Source organism: Callithrix jacchus, chromosome 2 (genome assembly GCF_049354715.1).
Source record: "Callithrix jacchus isolate 240 chromosome 2, calJac240_pri, whole genome shotgun sequence".
Taxonomy (NCBI): domain Eukaryota; kingdom Metazoa; phylum Chordata; class Mammalia; order Primates; family Cebidae; genus Callithrix; species Callithrix jacchus.
This window is the reverse complement of record NC_133503.1, coordinates 10,352,250-10,371,697: the sequence shown is the minus strand read 5'-3', so window position 1 is coordinate 10,371,697 and position 19,448 is coordinate 10,352,250. Positions and strand designations below refer to the sequence as shown.

Here is a 19,448-nt window from a genome sequence, read left to right as displayed (position 1 = left end):
CCCCAGAGCCAAGCAAGAAAGCTCATGGGGTATTTGGGTACCTGAAATGGGCCAGTTTGGCCACAGTATGTAGGTATCCAGGCCTCAACGCCACCATAACGAGTTTTTGTTTTGTTTTTGATGAGGTCTCAGTCACCCAGGCTGCAGTGCAGTGGCACCATCAAAGCTCACTGCAGCCTCAAACTACTGGGCTCAAGTGATCCACTTCACCCTTCTAGTAGCTAGGACTACAGGCATGCACCACCACACCCAGCTAATTTTATCTTTTGTAGAGATGGGGTTTCACCATGTATAGTCTCAAACTCCTGGCCTCAAGCAGTCCTCCCACCTCGGTTTCCCAAAGCAGTGATTACAGGCATGAGCCACTGTGCCCAGCAAGGATTTTGTTACTTTCTTGAAAGAAATGGTAGTCCTCTTGAGTGCTGTGCTCACATATACTTCTTTAAAAGATCAGTCTGCCCAGGTGTGGTGGTTCACACCTGTAAGCCCAGCACTTTGGGAGGCCGAGGCAAGCACATCACTTGAGGTCAGGAGTTTGAGACCAGCCTGGCCAACATGGCAAAACCCCATCTCTACGAAAAATACAAAGATTAGCCAGGCATGGTGGCAGATGCCTATAACTGCAGCTACTCAGGAGGCTGAGGCATGAGAATCACTTGAACCCAGGAGGCAGAGATTGTAGTGAGCTGAGATCGTGCCACTGCACTCCAGCCTGGGGGATAGAGCAAGACTCTCCCAAAAGTAAATAAAAATCAGTCTGGCTACAGTGTAGGGACATAAGATGGGCAGAGGCAGAGTTGAGGCAGGGAGATAGCAATGGGGATCATGGCAGACACCTCGGCAAGAACTGGTAGCCTGGACTGAGTTGGTGGAGTCAGGGTTAAGTTGGCAGTGTGACTGCTAAGTCCACAGAACTTGCTCAGGAAGGAGGACAGGTCAAGAATAACTCATAGGTTTTCGGTCTGGGCAGTTGACACAGTGCTGGTGCGTTTTGGCAGGATGGGGAAACCTAGGGTGGTGGAGTGAACAATGGCCACCCAGAGAGAGCAGGCCCTAATTCCTACAGCCTGGAAGTGTCACCTTTCATCAAAGAGATCTGTAGGAGTGGTGAGGTGAAGGGTTTGGAGAGGAGGAGGTTATCCTCAATTATCTGGGCAGGCCCACGTATCATCCCAAGTATCCCTGTAAGAGAGAGGCAGAGGAAGACCAGGCGCAGTGGCTCATACCCGTAATCTTAGCACTTTGGAGGCCATGGTGGGAGGATTGCTTGAGGCCCAGACCAGCCTGGGTAACACAGCAAGATCCTGTCTCTACTAAAAATTGTGTTTGGTTTGTTTCTGGGACACAGTTTCACTCGTGTTGCCCAGGCTGGAGTGCAGTGGCACAATCTCAGCTCACCGCAACCTCCCCCTCCTGGGTTCAAGCGATTCTCCTGCCTCAGCCTCCCAAGTAGCTGGAATTACAGGCAGGTACCACCACACCAGGCTAATTTTGTATTTTTAGTAGAGATGGGGTTTCTCCATGTTGGTCAGGCTAGTCTCAAACTCCTGACTTAAGGTGATCCACCCGCCTTGGCCTCCCAAAGTACTGGGATTACAGGTGTGAGCCACCGCACCCGGCCTCTACTAAAAATTTAATTACCTGGGCATGGTGGCAGACATTTGTCCCAGCTACTCAGGAGGCTGAGGCAGGAGGATCACTTGAGCTCAGGAGGTCAAGGCTGCAGTGAGCTATGATTCTGCACTCCAGCCTGGGTGACACAGCGAGATCCTGTCTCTAAAAATAAAGACTCAAGGCCTTGCACAGTGGCTCATGCCTGTAATCTCAGCACTTTGAGAGACCGAGGTGGGTGGATCACCTGAGATCAGGAGTTCGAGACCAGCCTGGCTAACACAGCAAAACCCCATCTCTACCAAAAATACAAAAATTAGCTGAGCGTGGGATACGGATCTATAATCCCAGCTACTCAGGAGGCTGGGGCAGGAGAATCGCTTGAACCTGGGAGGCGGAGGTTACAGTGAGCTGAGATCAGACCACTCCACTCCAGCCTGGGTGACAGAGTGAGATTCTGTCTTAGAAAAAATGAAACAAAACAAAAAAACACAAAAAGACTCAAGCATAAAGCAGTATGTATGTACAGCAACTAATATTTGCAAATAATTTAAAGTGAAATAATGTCAGATTTATTACCCTTGGCAGTAGTAGAAAGTTCCCAGTCATAAGGAAAAAGCACGTGTGGGACTACTGCCCTCAGTTGGCAGCGTCTGCGCAGAGGGCGTGGTTAGAGGGGACGGCGGGGAGTTCTGTGTGTCCTGTGGCTGCCAAGGCCTGGGGGCAGAAGTTTACAAATACCCACCTGGCTGACGGGAAAGGAATTGGGTTCCTGTTCCCTGTTCCCTATCATTCAATGTTCCAGGGACACAGGCTTGAAGACCTTCCTGGTCCCCGAAGATACCACCTCGGAACCCAGCAGAAACACACGAGTCCCCGGTGCCCCACAGGGATGGGCCTGTGGGCCAGCAGGACCCCTACAGCTTGGTGGGCTGCCCTGGGTTGGGGTGACCAGGCCCACTTGGAGGGGGCAGCACCATGGGCAGCGAGTTGCTGCCCCTCTCGTGCCAGCAGGTGTCCAGGATGGGGTAGAGCTTGCCTTGGAAGTCAGCCTGGAAGGTGTAGAGCGGCCGCAAGTCATCGGGGCGGTCGGTGTCAAAGAAGGTGAGCTCACCCTGCTCATAGTGCAGGTAGACCCCAATGCGGTGGGGGTGGCCCGACACGGGCAGGGGCACCCGCGGGCAGGCGAAGGCTTCATACACCCGGCCTTCCTTCAGGCCAATCAGCCACACGCCGTGCTCAGGGGACCTGTTCAGCTTGCCCTTACGGCTGGCTGTGCCCTTGATGACCCCCAGGCGCCAGTCACTCTTGCTGCCCACCACCACCTCCCAGTAGTGGCAGCCGCAGGAGAAGCCACGGCTGGCCAGGACGCAGGTGCTGTAGTCAAAGCGCTCCGGCTGGCTGGCACGCCGCTGGGCCAGGAGCCCACACTGCACCACCGTGTTGCCTTTGGAGAGCTCCAAGAGCGGGTGGGCAGTGGCAGGGTCCAGCTTGAGAGGCTCTGGGGCTGGGAAAAAGATCACAGAGGGCCTGTGAGGCCATGCAGAGGGCCATAGACTCCCCCTGACCCCACAGAGGCTGATGCAGGCCCTGAGCTCCCCAAGGAGAAGGGCTGTGTCAGCCTCATCTCTCTAGCCCCAGGGCCTAGAAGGGGCCAGTACAGGGCTGCTGAATGAATGCATGCATGAATGAATGAATGCATGCATGAGGGGATGGAGCTGTACATAAAGATCGATGCTGATTGTATCACCAAAGGCAAAGCCAGGGTTTATATGAAAGGGAGCCACCTTGGTGGGCTGTAGGGGCTGAGGTGGCTGGGAACACTGGGCTCAGGGGCTCTGGCCCACCTGCCTGAGGCAGAGGTGCTGTGAGAAGGACCCAGAAGACACCTGTCCCATGAGACTACAGCTCAACCCTCAGGGTTTTCTGGAGAACCCATGACAACTGCCGCTGTTGGATTTTCTAGCCTAGTCAGCCTATTCAGGGAGAAACTAGTGCACCTGAGCTTTTTGCTAGCTACCAGCTCATCTGTTCACCCCAGAAATGTGAATTCCCTCCTCCAGGGAACCCTGGTGTTCCCAGGCCTGTGGCCATGTCATTCCAGCCTCTGCTTTGGCCTTCACATGGCCTTCTTTTCTGTACATGTCCTTCTAATCTTGCTCTGCTTTGCTCTTTTTTGTTGTTGTTGAGACAGTCTTGCTCTGTCACCCAGAGCAGGAGGCAAAGAAAGTGGTGAATCCCCTGTTTGAGAAAAGGCTTAAGACTTTTGGCACTGGACAGGACCTCTAGCCAAAAGGGGCCTCACCGCTTTGTGCAGTAGTCCCGCTCTGTCAGGCTGCAGCGGAGACAGGCATCCTCTGTAAGCGGCTCAAAGTGGCTCCTGCCATCAACCAGTTCACCCAGGCCCTGGGCCGCGCGACCGCTGCTCAGCTGCTTCAGCTGGCCCACAAGGACAGGCCAGAGGCCAAGCAAGACAAGCAGCAGAAGCTGTTGGCCCTGGCTGAGAAGAAAACTGCCGGCAAGAGGGATGTCCCCACTGAGAGGCCACCTGTCCTTGGAGCAGGAATTAACAGCGGTACCGCCTTGGTGGAGAACAAGAAGGCTCAGCTGGGCCAGGCAGATTGGCTCACACCTGTAATCCCTGAACTTTGGGAGGCTGAGGCGGGCGGATCACTTGAGGCCAGGAGTTTGCAAGCAACCTGGCCGACATAATGAAACCCCGTTTCTTCTAAAAATACAAAAATTAGCCGGGCGTGGTGGCACACACCTGTAGTCCCAGCTACTTGGGAGGCTGAGGCAGGAGAATTGCTAGAACCTGAGAGACAGAGGTTGCAGTGAGCCAAGATCACACAACTGCACTCCAGCCCTGGGCAACAGAGCAAAACTGCATCTCATTTAAAAAAAAAAAAAAAAAGACAACGACTCAGCTAGTGGTGACTGCAGGCAGTGTGGGTCCCGTCGAGCTGGCTGTCTTTCTGCCTACCCTCTGTTGTAAAATGGGGGTCCCTGACTGCATCACCAAGGGGGAGGCAAGGCTGGGATGTCTAGTCCCCAGGAACACCTGCACCACTGTCGCCTTCACACAGGTTAACTCAGAAGACAAAGGAGCTTTGGCTAAGCTGGTGGAAGCTCCCACGACTAATTACAATGACGGATGTGATGAGATCCACTGTCACTGGGGAGGCAGTGTCCTGGGTCCCGAGTCTGTGGCTCACATTGTCAAGCTCAAAAAGGTAAAAGGCTAAAGAACCCACCACTAAACAGGGTAAAATGTACACTGTTGAGTTTTCTGTACATTAATACAAATTTTCCTAAAAAAAAAAGAAAAAAGTGAAATCTACAAACAGGACTCAGTTCACAGACTGCAATTTTTTCCTTTTTTTTTTTTTTTTTTTTGAGATGGAGTCTCACTCTGTTGCCCAGGCTGGAGTGCAGTGGCATGATCTTGGCTCACTGCAACCTCCGCCTCCCAGGTTCAAGTGATTCTCCTGCCTCAGCCTCCCAAATAGCTGGGATTAGAGGTGTGTGCCACCACACCCAGCTAGTTTTTGTATTTTTAGTAGAGACGAGGTTTCACCATGTTGGTCAGGCTGGTCTCAAAATCCTAACCTCATGATCTGCCCACCTTGGCCTCCCAAAGTGTTAGGATTACAGGCATGAGCCACCGCGCCCAGCCCTCTTTTTTTTTTTTTTTTTTTTTTTTTTCCTTCTTTTCTTAACTTAGTGATGAGGTCTCCTCTGTTGCCCAGGCTGGAGTGTAGTGGTGCCATCATAGCTCACTGCAGCCTCCCAACTCCTGGGTTCAAGTGAGCCTCCTGCCTCAGCCTCCTGAGTAGCTGGGGCCACAGGCACATGACACCACACCCACTAATTATTTTCTGTGGAGATGTCGTCTCACTATGTTGCTCAGGCTGGTTGGTCTCAAACTCCTGGCCTCAAGCAGTCCTCCCACCTTGTCCTCCGAAGGTGCTGGGATTTCAGGCATGAGTCACCATGCCTGGCCCCTTCTTTTATTTAAACCCTATTTTTGCCTTTGGTGGATGAAATCACTGTTAACAATCACCCTTATGTACAAAAGAACATGCTACTAATAAACAAATGAAATGTGTTTGAGTTGTTTTTGACAGAGAGCAATAATAGGTTGGTTCAAAAGTAACTGTGGTTTTTGCCATTAAAAAGGCCTTTTTTTTTTTTGAGACAATATTTTGCTCTTGTTGCCCAGGCTGGAGTGCAGTGGCGTGATCTCAACTCACTGCAACCTCCACCTCTCCAGTTCAAGTGATTCTCCTGCCTCAGCCTCCCAAGTAGCTGGGTTTACAGGCGTGAGCCACCACGGCCAGCTAATTTTTGTATTTTTAGTAGAGACAAGGTTTCACCCTGTTGGTCAGGCTGCTCTCGAAATCCTGACCTGATGATCCGCCCTCCTCGGCCTCCCAAAGTGCTGGGATTACAGGCGTGAGCCACCGTGCCTGGCCTAAAAGTATATTACTTTCAAAAGAAATGGCAAAAACTGCAGTTACTTTTGCACCAACCTAATACCCTTTAGGAACTAGTAAACTGCAACACACGCGTGTCTGTATACAAACTGCCCCCCAGCCTGGGGGTGCTGATACTCCACAGCTGAGGAAGCTGGGGCTCAGAAAGGACACAACTTGCCCAGCCACTGCCTAGGAAGGGATGGAGTGAGCGGAAACCCAGGCTGCTCGGAAGCTCAGTCCCATGCTCTCACCAGGACCCTCCGCAAACCTCCATCTACGGAGTTCTCTGTAACTTAACCGCTCTCTGACACAGTCAATGAACTGCTACCCGCCCTGGGCGGCAGCTCTCAGGAAGGAGGATGGGTCCGGGTCTCACCTGGCAGAACTTTCCGGAAAAGCCTTTTCCACACAGTCAGCTTGATGTCTGCCTGGTGGAGGCCCGGCTTGAAGGAGATGGGGCTGAATGCGCCTTCCAAGGGCCGGGCCTGCTGCAGCTCTGCCCTGCAGGTGACAGTTCACAGTACAAGAGAGTGATGGACCACGTGGCCTGCCCACCCCTCGGTCCTAGCTATGTCTACCCAGCCAGATCCACAGTGCAGGACTGCACTCACGATGCCCATCAATGCCCATCGTCTCCTCCCCTGCACAGCCCCTTCAGAGAGGACCCAGCTCCTTCCTAGAAGGGGAACACACTATGGCAGTGCTTCTCAGCGTGCGGGTTTGGGGACCAGCAGTGCCAAGTGGAAATCGGTCCAACCTGTTCCCATTGGAAAGCCAATGGTCCACCCGGGAAATGGTCAGAAATGCAGGTTATTAGGCCCCACACCAGACCTGCCAATCAGAAACCAATTATGGGGGCCAAGTAAAATGTCTTTTTCTTGAGTCAGGGTTTCACTCTGTCACCCAGGCTGGAGTGCAGTGGCGTGATTTTGACTCAGTGCAGCTTTGCCCTCCTGGGCCCAAGTGATCCTCCCACCTCAGCCTACCCAATAGCTGGGACCACAGGCACGTGCCACCACGCCCAACTTACCCTTTTGTTATCACAGAGACAGTTTTGCCATATTGCCCAGGCTGGTCTTGAACTCCTCAGCTCAAGCAATCCACCCATCACTCTGGCCTCCCAAAGTAATGGGATCACAGGCATGAGCCACCACGCCCAGACTTTTTTTTTTTTTTTGAGATGGAGTCTCACTCTGTCACCCAGGCTGGAGTGCAGTGGCACAATCTCAGCTCACTAAAACCTCCGCCTTCCAGGTTCAAGTGTTTCTCCTGCCTCGGCCTCCTGAATAGCTGGGATTACAGGTGCACGCCACCACACCCAGCTAATTTTTGTATTTTTCATTGAGATGGGGTTTCACCATGACCTCAAGTGATCCTTCCGCCTTGACCTCCCAAAGTGCCGGGAGGGATTATAGGTGAGAGCCACCACGCCCAGCCTCTGTCCCTTCATTTAAACCCATGTCTCGTGGCTCACGCCTGTAATCCAAGCACTTTGGAGGCCAAGGTGGGCGGATCACCTGAGGTCAGGAGTTCAAGACCAGCCTGACCAATGTGGTGAAACCCCGTCTTTAATAAAATAAAATAAATAAATATATAAATAAACCCATGTCTCCTAAGCAAATTGTCTCTAAGACTAAAAGATATGTGGGAATCAGGAGTCTCCCATAAACGGCGGTGAGGAAGGCCTGGGAGCTGCATGACGTGTTCATCCGTCGGGTGCAGAACAGGAACCCGCTCTCTCCCATGATCTGCACCAGCCAGTTTCAAGCCACCCCGCTTCTGGCCATTTCCCTCCTCTCCCAGCTCCCCCTCCTCCGATCCCCTGCCTGACACCCAGCCACACCGAGCTTCTCATCACCAGAGTCTGCACACCATTCCCCTTTCACAGGACCGTTCCCTCGGCTTGCCTGGGCCCTTCTCAGCCGTCAGGCCTGTGCCCCTCTGCAGGCCCCCTGCTCCTCCTCTAGTGTTTTGTTTCCCGAGACGGGCTTGCTCTGTCACCCAGGCTGGACCATGCAGTAGCACGATCATGACTCACTGCAGTGTCAACCTTTTGGGTTCAAGCAATCCTCCTGCCTCAGCCTCGTATTGTGGACTATAGGCATATGCCACCATGCCCAGCTAATGTTTTTGTTTTTGAGACCAAGTCTCGTTCTGTTACCCAGACTGGAGTGCAGTGGCACGATCTTGGCTCACTGCAACCTCTGCCTCCCCAGTTCAAGTGATTGTCCTACCTCAACCTCCTGAGTAGCTGAGAGTACAGGCACACACCACCATGCCTGGTAATTTTTGTATTTTTAGTAGAGATGGGGTTTCACCATGCTGGCCAGGCTGGTCTCGAACTCCTGACCTCGTGATCTGCCTATCTCGGCCTCCCTAAGTGCTGGGATTACAGGCGTGAGCCACCATGCCTGGCCTAAATTTTGTTTTTGTATTTTTTGTAGAGATGAATCTTACGATGTTGGCCAGGCTAGTCTTGAACTCCTGGCCTCCAGCAGTCCTCCTACCTTGGCCTCCCAAAGTGCTGGGATTGCAGGCATGAACTACCCTCCTCTAGTATTTCTGTAGGTTGAATAAACTTCTGCTGTTCTAGGTACCCACAGTTCACCATCTGCCTCCCCACCCATCTGCGAGACCCTTGAAGGTAGGGAGGTGACTTTCCTGTTTTCAGGCTCAGTTACAGAGCCAGCTGTGGGCAGCTGCTCAGGAGGCGCTGGTTAAGCTGAATGGAGGAGCCAGTGCAGCCGAGATGCCCGTGCCCGCAGCCACCAGACCCCGGCTGAGCTCTCTCCAAGGTTATTACCTGGAGGCCATGGAGTGGAACTTCTGGAAGGCAAGAGAGAGTGAAGTGAACGCCAGGGCATGGGATGCTGGGGCGTGGGAGGCCAGGGCGATGGTAGAAGGGAAAGGCTCTGGAGCGATGGGGATGGGTCACCTCCCCGTGCACTCACCCGGATAAACTCCTGGTGCTCCTCATTGCCGAACTGCTCCAGCACACACTCGGCTTGAGCCAGCCGCTCCCGGGCTCCCTGGGCCTGTTCCAGCTGCATGTCCAGGGAGGCCACCAGGCCACGGGTGTGACCCCCTATCCCCTCCAGGCAGCGGGCCTTCTCCTCGTCCACCAGGTGGTGCAGCTCCTGGAACTCTCGGCGGATTACCCAGCTGAAGACATCTGACTCATTCTGGAACAGGGAGGGCTGGTCACCATGGAGTCACAGCCAGGCTGCCAGGCTCTGGCTGGCCTCGGTATCCCCAGGGCCTTCCTGACTGGGCTGGTCCTGGGACCTGAGTCCCAGGGAGGCTGCATGGGCTGATGCCAGACCGGGAGTTCACACCATGCTTGGGGAGCCCTGGAAGTGGCCCTGGGGAGGGTGACCCCCAGCTCCCATTTCAGATGGAATGGCTCTGCTTTGGCCTTTTTTGAGACCGGGTCTCGGCCAGGTGCGGTGGCTCACGCTTGTAATGACAGCACTTTGGGAGGCCGAGGTGGGTGGATCAAGAGGTCAGGAGTTCAATACCAGCCTGGCCAAGATGATGAAACCCTGTCTCTACTAAAAACAAAAATTAGCCAGGCGCAGTTGCATGCACCTGGAACCCCAGCTACTCGGGAAGCTGAGGCAGGAGAATCAGTTGAACCCGGGTGGCAGAAGCTGCAGTGGGCCAAGATTGCACCACTGCACTCTAGCCTGCATGACAGAATGAGACTTCACCTCAAAAAAAACGAGATAGGGTCTCGCTCTGTTGCTCAGGCTGGAGTGTGGAGACATGATCATAGCTCACTACAGCCTCGACCTCCCAGCCGCAAGCAACCCTTTTGCCTCAGCCTCCCAAGTTGCTGGGATTACAGGTGCATGCCACCGCGCCCTACGCTGGCTATTTCAGCTGCTAAAAGTGCAGGCAAGCTTTTATCCCAGGGCTCGGAAGGCCCTGGGAGAGCAGGCTTCACCAAGAGGGAGCCAGAACTTCCTGCAGGACCCTGAGCTCTGCCTCCACGCAGCAGGGCTGATACCACCTGCCGTGCAAGGGTGAGGAGGGTAAATGAGGGATGCCCGGTGCCCCTGGGTGTTGCCTGGCTCCTGTTTCTGCTTCACAGCCACCTCCAGGGCTGGGGCTCCACAACTCCCAGCCCCATGCACCTCTCATTTTGGGAGATCAGCCAGCGCTCAGGGCTGCCAACCTCCCCATGCCTGCGCACCCAGGTACTGGGAGGGCACCATGGCAGGCTGGCAAGGTCAAGCAGACACAGGTGGCACAAGGACAGAGGAGTCACACCCGTGCTTTGAGCTGTTTACCCCTGGGACTCAACCCCTGGGTTATCTCAGTCCCAAGGACACAGAGGACAAAAGCCAACTTGGAGCCAGTCCTGACGACAACTGGGTTGAATTCCCCTAAGAGGCTTTGCGCTTTCCCCACCCTGCCCTGGAATGCACTGAGTTCTGGCTTTATATGGAAGGCATGGCTTTCAGTAAAAGACCAATGAGAACTGAGCTCTACAGGAAAGTGAAGGTGGCCGGTCCCAGGCAGGGGCAGAGGGAAGGGGCACTCACGACGATCCGGGTCCGGTTGTTCACCAGTTTGGCGATGAGCTCATCCACCTTCTTCTGCTCCTGCTTCAGCTCAGAGATGAGGGCTGCGAGCTCCTCCTGGAGGCAACAGGCCACGGCTCCATGAGCAGCTGATCCCTTTCCCTCCCAGCTCCTTGAGTCGCCTTCTTGGGAGTATCCCAATGGCACAAGCACTCCCAGGAAACCAGGGTGGAAACCAGAGCCATCCAGGTGCCCTTGAGTCCAAAACAGGTTAAACTCTTCAAGAACAGGGCAGGCGCAGTGGCTCACGCCTGTAATCCCAGCGCTTTAGGAGAGCGAAGGGGGTGGATCACTCGAGGTCAGGAGTTCAAAACTAGCCTGGCCAACATGGCGAAACCACGTTTCTATCAAAATACAAAAATTAGCCAGGTGTGGTGGCACGTGCCTGTAATCCCAGCTACTTGGGAGGTTGAGGCAGGAGAATCGCTTGAACCTGGGAGGCAAAGGTTGTATGAGCCAAGATCATGCCACTGCACTCCAGCCTGGGTGACAGAGCGAGACTCTGTCTCAAAAAAGAAAAGAATAGGCTGGGAGCAGTGGCTTATACCTCTAATCCCAGCACTTTGAGAGACTGAGGTAGGACATCACTTGAGGGCAGGAGTTCGAGACCAGTCTGGCCAACATGGTGAAACCCCATTTCTATTAAAAAAAAAAAAAAAAAAAAAACTTGGCTGGGCATGGTGGCTCACGCCTGTAATCTCAGCACTTTGGGAGGAGGAGGCAGGCAGATCACCAGGTCAGGAGATCAAGACCATCCTGGCCAACATGGTGAAACCCTGTCTCTACTAAAAATACAAAAATTAGGCCGGGTGCGGGGGCTCACGCCTGTAATCCCAGCACTTTGGGAGGCCAAGGAGGGCGGATCACGAGGTCAAGAAATCAAGACCATCCTGGCCAACATGGTGAAACCCCTTCTCTCTTAAAAAAAATACAAAACTTAGGTGGGCATGGTGGTGCACGCCTGTAGTCCCAGCTACTTGGGAGGCTGAGGCAGGAGAATTGCTTAAACCCGGGAGGAGGACATTGCAGTGAGCCGAGATCACACCACTGCACTCCAGCCTGGTGCCTGGCAACAGAGCAAGACTCTGTCTCAAAAAAAAAAAATTAGCCAGGCATGGTGGTACATCCCTGAGGTCCCAGCAACTTGGGAGGCTGAGGCATGAGAATCACATGACCCTGGGAGGTGGAGGTTGCAGTGAGCCAAGATGGTGCCACTGCACTCCAGCCCGGGTGACACAGTGAGACTCCATCTCAAAAAAAAATTTAAAAAATAAAATAATTCAAGAATATTCTAGGCTGGGCACAGTGCCTCATGTCTATAATCCTAGCACTTTAGGAGGCTAAGGTAGGAAGATCACTTGAGGGAGTTTGAGACCAGCCTGGGCAACATAGTGAGATCTCAGCTCTATTTTTTTCAAAAAAAAAAAAAAGAATATTCTGCATTGACAGCAGGAATTCCCCAGGCATAAGAGGGTCTCGATGTCACCCCTCCCCACTCTGCATGACATGGAGAGTCACTGAATGTTACAGCTACCAGAAGTTACCATGTGATACTGGCACTTTCTGGACTGAATGCTGCCTGTAGGGGCCCACCAGATGAACCCTGGTCACCAGCAGATCCAGAATTAGTGGGTATTTGATCAGAAGCCATCACAAAAACGCCAGTGCCAAGTGAGGCCAATTATAGGGCCAATGGTGCTTACGTGGGCCTGGGTTAAAAGTGGGGAAATCCCCACCTATAAACACCTGAATCCATTCCTGATGGGATTGGATCTACGACCTCCCCAAGCTGGCATTTCTCTTGGACTGCCCGGGGCCCAAATCTGACCTGGCCTGGACCACCGTCTACTCCACGACTTGACCAGAGCCCCTGTCAGTTTGTACCCATGCAATGTACGGAGTCTTTGGCTTGGATCGTGCCCAAGCACCAGAGAGCTGCAAGGGCCTTTCAGGAAGGGAGCTGGGTAAAGAATAAAGCACTTGCTGGCATAAACAGACAGGGTCCTTGCTCTGCAGAATGAAGCTGCAGGGTATCTCACACAGTGGCCCAAGAAGGGATTCCAGTGTCCCCTCCCCAGGCAGACAGATGGGACTCATTCCTTGGCAGTGAGAGGAACTACGTGATGCAAATCAATACACCCATCAATCAAGCATCTCAAGAGCACAGTAAACAGGAGGCAACAGGAAGGCCTAAGAGAGGGTAAGAGGGAGGGCAATTTAGCTGCATTCCGTGTTGCAGCAGGGAAGAGCCTTGGGATCATCAAAACCCAAACCTGGCCAGGTGCAGTGGCTCATGCCTGTGATCCCAACACTCTGGGAGGCCAAGGTGGGAGGATCAATTAAGGCCAAGAGTTTGAGTCCAGCCCTGACAAAAGTGAGACCCTGTCTCTACCCCTGCTCCCCGCCAAAAAAATTAAGTCCAGATCTAAAACAGGGACCCAAGCTGGCTGCTAGATCCTAACCACAAAGGATGAACAAGCTTCCAGCCTATTTCCCTCCCTCCTTCCCATCAACTAATAAAACACAAACTCAGCTTCCTCACCTGCAGTTGGCTTGTCTTCCACACCCACCCTCAACCTGCTCTTGCCAAGACAGTTCTTACAGCAACTTCTAACAGACGCTTCTCAGTCCTCAAAGCCATTTCACGCACATGGCTTCCTCCTACAATGTTCTGCCTCTCTGACTGCCGGCAGGCCACGCTCAGCCAGTGTTCCTGCTCTGACCATTCTTTCCATCCCCTTTTCAGGGCTCTCTCTCACTCAATCCAGATTTTAAGCCTGGCACCCCTTGGGGTCATCATCAGTGTCTTCTCTTATCACTGTGCAGACTCACCTGGGTTGGTCTTCTCCACTAAAGGGGGCTTCAGAGACCACGCAGAGGAAGGACCCATCACACCTCCTGGCTGAGCCCCATCACTCTCCTGCTCTGCATACCCCTCAACCTGCCTGCACATCCCCAGGCACCTCCCACTCCACCTGGCCACGCCGCATCCTCCCTGCGATCACTTCATCTGTGCAAGGGGAAAATTACAAGGAGGGAGAGGGAGGAGGTTGAGTCCTCCTTGCCACAAACAGTTGCCAGTGTTTTTTCTTTTCAAAATTCGTCTTTGTCCCAGTTCCCACCTACCTAGGTCCTGGCACCCTCATCCCACGCTCTGTCCTTCAGCCTCACCCTCAAAGCTACCCTCTGTCAGAGGGATCTGAGCACATCCTCACCTGCTTAAAACCCTCCCGCCCCTGCCCTGCCCCCTCATACTGTGAATAAACACCAGATCCCTTCCCGGGTCACACCAGCCTTATGGAACGACTTCTGCGTCCTCAAATGCAGGACGCTGTCTGCCTTCTGGTCTGCACATGCTGTCTTTATGCCTGGAATGCTTTTCCTATCATGTCCTTGTTGCACAGGTCTCAGCTTAGCAAGCCTGCTTCCTCCAGGAAGCCATCCCTGACCACCTGAGACCATGCAGGATCCATGTTCTAGGTGACCTTGAAAGTGCCATTGCAAATTTGTAACAGACAGTGAAGGAGAGCTGACCTAACCAACTCCATCTTGCTTTGAACCTCCCAGTTGTCTTCGTTCATTCCTGGGCATAGGCTGAACTAACTTTGGGAAGAACTTAGTATTTATTTATTTATAAGACCGCGTCTCGCTCTGTTGCCCGGGCTGGAGCACAGTGGTGTGGTCTCGGTTCACTGCAACCTCTGCCTCCCGGGTTCAAGAAATTCTCCTGCCTCAGCCTCCTGAGTAGCTGGGATTACAGGCACGCACCACCACACCCAGCTAATTTCTGTATTTTTAGTAGAGACAGGGTTTCACTATGTTGGTCAGGCTGGTGTCAGACTCTTGACCTTGTGATCTGCCCACCTCAGCCTCCCAAAGTGCTGGGATTACAGGTGTGAGCCACTGCCCCTAACCTATTTTTATTTATGTATTTAGAGACAGAGTCTCGCTCTGTCGCCCAGGCCGGGCGGCAGATCTCGGTTCACTGCACAATCTCGGTTCACTGCAACCTCCGCCTCCCACGTTCAAGCAATTCTGCCTCAGCCTCCCTAGTAGCTGGGATTACAGGCACCTGCCACCACACCTGGCTAATTTTTGTAGTTTTAGTAGAGATGGGGTTTCACTATCTTGGCCAGGCTGGCCTTGAACTGATCTCATGATCTACCCACTTCAGCTTCCCAAAGTGCTGAGATTACAGGCATGAGCCACCATGCCCAGCCAACCAGACTAATTTTGAAATTTTTGTAGCGATAGGGTCTCACTGTGTTGCCCAGGCTGGTCTCAAACTCCTGGACTCAAATGATCCACCCACCTCAGCCTCCCAAAGTAATAATAATACCTGGCTGGGTATTATGTAAATATAAAACACGTGGCTGAGTGGCTTACAGGTGTTTTATATATTTAACAGCCAGCCAGGTATTATTATTCCTTGTCTTAAAGGGTGATCTGCTAGGTTTGGGGTAATGGCCTGTAAAGCCAGGAAGTCGCTGATTCAGCGTTTTGGACGTTTACAATGTGCCAGGCATGGCTCCAGGCACTGAAACACACCAGGGAACAAAATGAAGTCCCCACCCTCGTGCACCCGAGTGCAAACAGCGGAGTGTCCAGAAACAAGGGGCACAGGGCAGTGGCACATGCCTGTAATTCCAGCACTTTGGGAGGCCGAGGCAGGAGGATCATTGGAGGCAAAGGAGTTCAACACCAGCCTGGGCAACATAACAAGACCCCATTTCTACAAAATATAAAAAACGAGCTGGGCATGGTGGTGTGCACCTGTAGTCCCAGCTACTCAGGAGGCTGAGGTGGAGGAGTGCTTGAGCCCAGGAGTTGGAGGCCGCAGTGAGCCATGATTGCACCACTGCACTCCAGCCTGGGCAACAGAGTGAGACCTGTCTCTAAAAAGAAAGAAAAGAAAGAGAGAGAAAGAGGTGAAGGAGGAGAAAGAGAAAGGGAAGAGGTGGAGGGGAAGGGGGGGACTGTGCGTGCGGCCTCAATCCCTGGCACCTGGCTGCCGCTCAAACACTGAGGAATAAATGCACTGGCGCGGGATGGAGGGAAATCCAGGATAGCTGGATCCTTTTATGGTCAGGTGATGGTCCCTGCGGACCCTGCCGTCCTCGCTGCCCCGCCCCCGTCGCCGTCCCCATCCCCCAAGCCACTGCCCACCTTCATGCGGCTGTAGACAGTGGAGACGGGCGTGACTGGGTGATGCTGGTGGGAGCCCAGCAGACCGCAGAGGCCGCAGATGAGCTCCTGGTCCTTCTCGCAGAAGAGGCTGAGCGGGTTCTGGTGGTGCATGCAGACCTTGGGCTCCGGGTCCCCAGGGAGCCTGAGGGCTTCGATCACCCGAGCCAAGGAGACGTTGGGCAGGGAGCTGCTGCCATCCACCGCCTGCCGGCACACGGGGCAGCGCAGCTCCGCGTCCAGGTGGCAGGACAGGGAGACCAGGCAGCTCTTGCAGTAGGAGTGACCGCACTGCAGCATCAGGGGCTCCTTGAAGACCTCCAGGCAGATGGGACACTGAAGCCGGTCCTCCAGCTCGGGCAGGCTCACCTGCCAAGCCATCTACACTGCCCGGGCTGAAACACAGGCTTCTGTCCTCAGTCCTGTCCCCTCCCCTCCCTCTGTCCAGAACTCTCCCACCACCCTCAACCCCAAGGACCACCAGAATCTTAAAGGAAAGACTTTCAGTCCTGAATTCCAGTCCTAACCCACATGACCTTGGACCCTTTACCCCATCTGTAAAACAAAAGACTGCAATGAAAAAACTGGTCCCTTGAAGACACTGTGTGTGTGTGTGTGTGTGTGTGTGTGTGTGTGTGTGTGTGTCTACATTTTTAACTCAAATTTGGAGGCAAACATGAAAAGGACCATCTGCAGAGGCATTTGCAGTGACCCATATAATGCAGGGTCCAGCCCCAGCAGGCACCCAGACCTAGAACTGGACAGCAAAACCCAGAAAATCTCCCCAACCTTCTAGATCAGTTCCCAAATCTTCCAGAAACAGTTGAAAACACAGGTGTAATAGAGATTCCAGAGCTCCACCTTCAAAGGATCTGCTTCAGGGGGTCTCCAGGGAGACCCAGAACTCTACATTTATAGGGGACACTCCCAGGTAATTCTAGAGAGCCTGGGACCTACAAGGTCTCTCCCCTGATCTCCTACCTGCTTTCCTGCAAAAGCTTGTCAACGAGACAGGAGAAGCACCAGCACCCCCCGGAAGCCCGACATTGGAATACCTGGCTCCTCACGATCCGCTGGGCCTCCCACTACCACCTCAAGCCAGCATCACTGATCCAGTGGTTCAAGTGATCGCTCAGCCTTTTTTTCTTCCCAGCAGAGAACAGCAGACCCGGAGACAGAAGTGGAAGAGCAGCTAGATGCCTGCACCACTGCCTGGTCTCTACCCCTTCTCTCCTCCCCTTTCCCATCAACACCCCTGTGTCCCCAAGGTCACCAGAATCAGATGGAAACTGGGTTACATCATGGGACTGGGGAGGCGGCCTTCACTCGGCCTGCTGATAACATTAAGGTGCTGGCCTTGGCCAGTGTGGGGGAGGGGCGGAAACAGAGGGACGGCTCACCGTTCACACCTCACAACCTGACTCTAGCAGACAGGTGCTGGGAAACAGTTCTTTCTGAATCTCAAACTCTTGCTCTTACTCTTCTTTTTTGGGGAGGGGAGGGTGGGTGGGGAGGTGTAGGACGGGGGGAAAACAGCATCTTGCTCTTTTGCCCAGGCTCAAGTGCAGTGGGGTGATCACAGCTCACTGCCGCCTCCGACTTCCTGGCTCAAAACATTCCCCCCTCTCAGCTGCCTGAGTAGCTGGGACTACAGGTGCATGCCACTATGCCAAGCTAATTTAAAAAAAATTTTTTCATAGATAGCCAGTCTCACTTTGTTGCCCAAGCTGGTCTCCAACTTCTGGGCTCAAGCAATCCTCCTACCTTGGCCTCCCAAAGTGCTGGGATTACAGGCATGAGCCTTCCCCCTCTCTCTTTTTTCTAATACAAACTGGCAGATGATGGTTCCATCTCTACATTTAAATTTTTCTATTTTTAAATTTATTTTAGTAGAGACAGGGGTCTGTCTTGCTTTGTTGTCTGGCTGGTTTTGAATTCCTGGCCTCAAGCAATCCTCCCGCCTCAGCCTCCCAAAGTGCTGGGATTACAGGTGTGAGCCACCGAGCCTGGCCTCTTTTTTTTTTCTTTTTTAAGAGGTTTGAAAGTATACTTAGATTTTTTAAATCAAGGTATAACATATACAAGTGTGCAAATCTTCACCACACAGCTTGATAAATACTTGATGTTTGTACATGCACCTCAAAAGCAAGCTGTAGAGTGTTTCCAGAAAGCTCCCTCCAGCCTCCTCCCAGTCCTAACTCCTAATGAGGACAGCAACTGTCCTTATTACCATGTTGTCATGTGGCCTGTTTTTGAATTTCACGTAAACAGCATCATGTAAGCTGTACTATTTTGTGTCTGGTTTCTTTCACTTAATAATAGTGAGCTTTTCAAAAAAAAAAGTGAAGTCTTTCAATGTTTAGAAATTCAATGACACTCTGTTATACAGGTTTTCTTTGTTTTTTTGAGACAGAGTTAGGCTCTTGTTACCCAGGAGTGCAGTGGCACAATCTTGGCTCACTGCAACCTCCGCCTCCCGGGTTCAAGTGATTCTCCTGCCTCAGCCTTCCAAGCAGCTGGGATTACAAGCACCTGCCACCACGCCCAGCTAATTTTTTGTATTTTTAGTAGAGATGGGCTTTCATCATGTTAGCCAGGACAGTCTCAAACTCCTGATCTCAAGCAATCCACCCGCCTCGGCCTCCCAAAGGGCTGGGATTACAGGTGTGAGCCACTGTGCCTGACTGCGCCCAGCCTATTAAACAGTTAACGAATATTATGGTCATAATATACTGCTATGGTTTGAATGTATCCTCCTCATTTCATGTGTTGGAAACTTAACCCCCAATGGAGCAGTCCGGAAAGCTGGCTGTAGCCTACAGCTGTAATCCCAGAACTTTGGGAGTACAAGACCAGAGGACCACTTGAAGCCAGGAGTTCAAGACCAGCCTAGGCAACAAAGCCACAAACCATCTTTCCAAAACAAAAAAATTAAAACATAAATTAGCTGGGCCTGATGGTGCACTCCTGTAATCCCAGCTACTCGGGAGGCTGAGGCAGGAGGATCTCTTGAATCCAGAAGGTGGAGGCTGCAGTGAGGTGAGATCCCTCATTGCACTCCAGCCTGGCCACAGAGCAAGCCTCTGTCAATCAATCAATCAATGTCTTGTCTGGGCCTAAATTTCCATCGTGTTAATGGAAGAGAGAAAGTGGAGAAAGGTGGATGTAACTCACCGCTGGGAGGCCTGAACCCTGCTGGTGGCAGGTGCCTCTTGTGTCCTCACCACATGCATCCTTTTTCCTGAAGTTGCCCCACGTGCCCCACCACGCAGCCACTCCGCGGGCTCCTTCAAGGGCGGCACATGTTCCAAAAGTGCTTCTCTTTGCCCTGCCCGCCTCGTCATGTGCCCACCATGCTCCACGCGCTCCATGCCCCCCCTCGCTTCCGTGCCCCATTATGCTCTGCATGTTCCTTAAGTGCCCATCATGCCCCACGCGCTCCCGTTACGTACCCAGTCTCGCGCCCCTGCACGTGCCCCATCATGCCCTCCGTGCTCGTTAGGTGCCACATCATGCCCCGGGCTCCAACTACGTGCCCCTCCAATTACGTGCCCCATGGACGTGCCCAATCATGCTTTGCAGGCTCCAG

At 53.0% G+C, this 19,448-nt stretch overlaps 1 protein-coding gene across 3 annotated transcripts; it reads right to left on the bottom strand.

Annotated features, from left to right (window-relative positions):
* Window positions 1–2,160: 2,160 nt before the first annotated feature.
* TRIM50 (tripartite motif containing 50) lies at window positions 2,161–19,448 on the bottom strand. Of its 3 annotated transcripts, none has more exons than XM_078355082.1 (7): window positions 19,312–19,448; window positions 15,842–16,254; window positions 10,637–10,732; window positions 9,041–9,271; window positions 8,893–8,915; window positions 6,466–6,590; window positions 2,161–3,118 (listed from the first exon to the last, which is right to left on the bottom strand). In XM_078355082.1, the coding sequence occupies exons 2-7, from the start codon at window positions 16,238–16,240 to the stop codon at window positions 2,529–2,531; spliced, it is 1,464 nt and encodes a 487-aa protein (XP_078211208.1). In that variant the 5' UTR covers window positions 16,241–16,254; window positions 19,312–19,448; the 3' UTR covers window positions 2,161–2,528. The 3 variants fall into 3 exon arrangements, with proteins under 3 accessions (XP_078211208.1, XP_035136108.3, XP_035136126.3); XM_035280217.3 differs by lacking the exon at window positions 19,312–19,448 and adding an exon at window positions 16,915–17,049; XM_035280235.3 differs by lacking the exon at window positions 19,312–19,448 and adding an exon at window positions 16,915–17,049 and having other exon boundaries at window positions 8,893–8,912.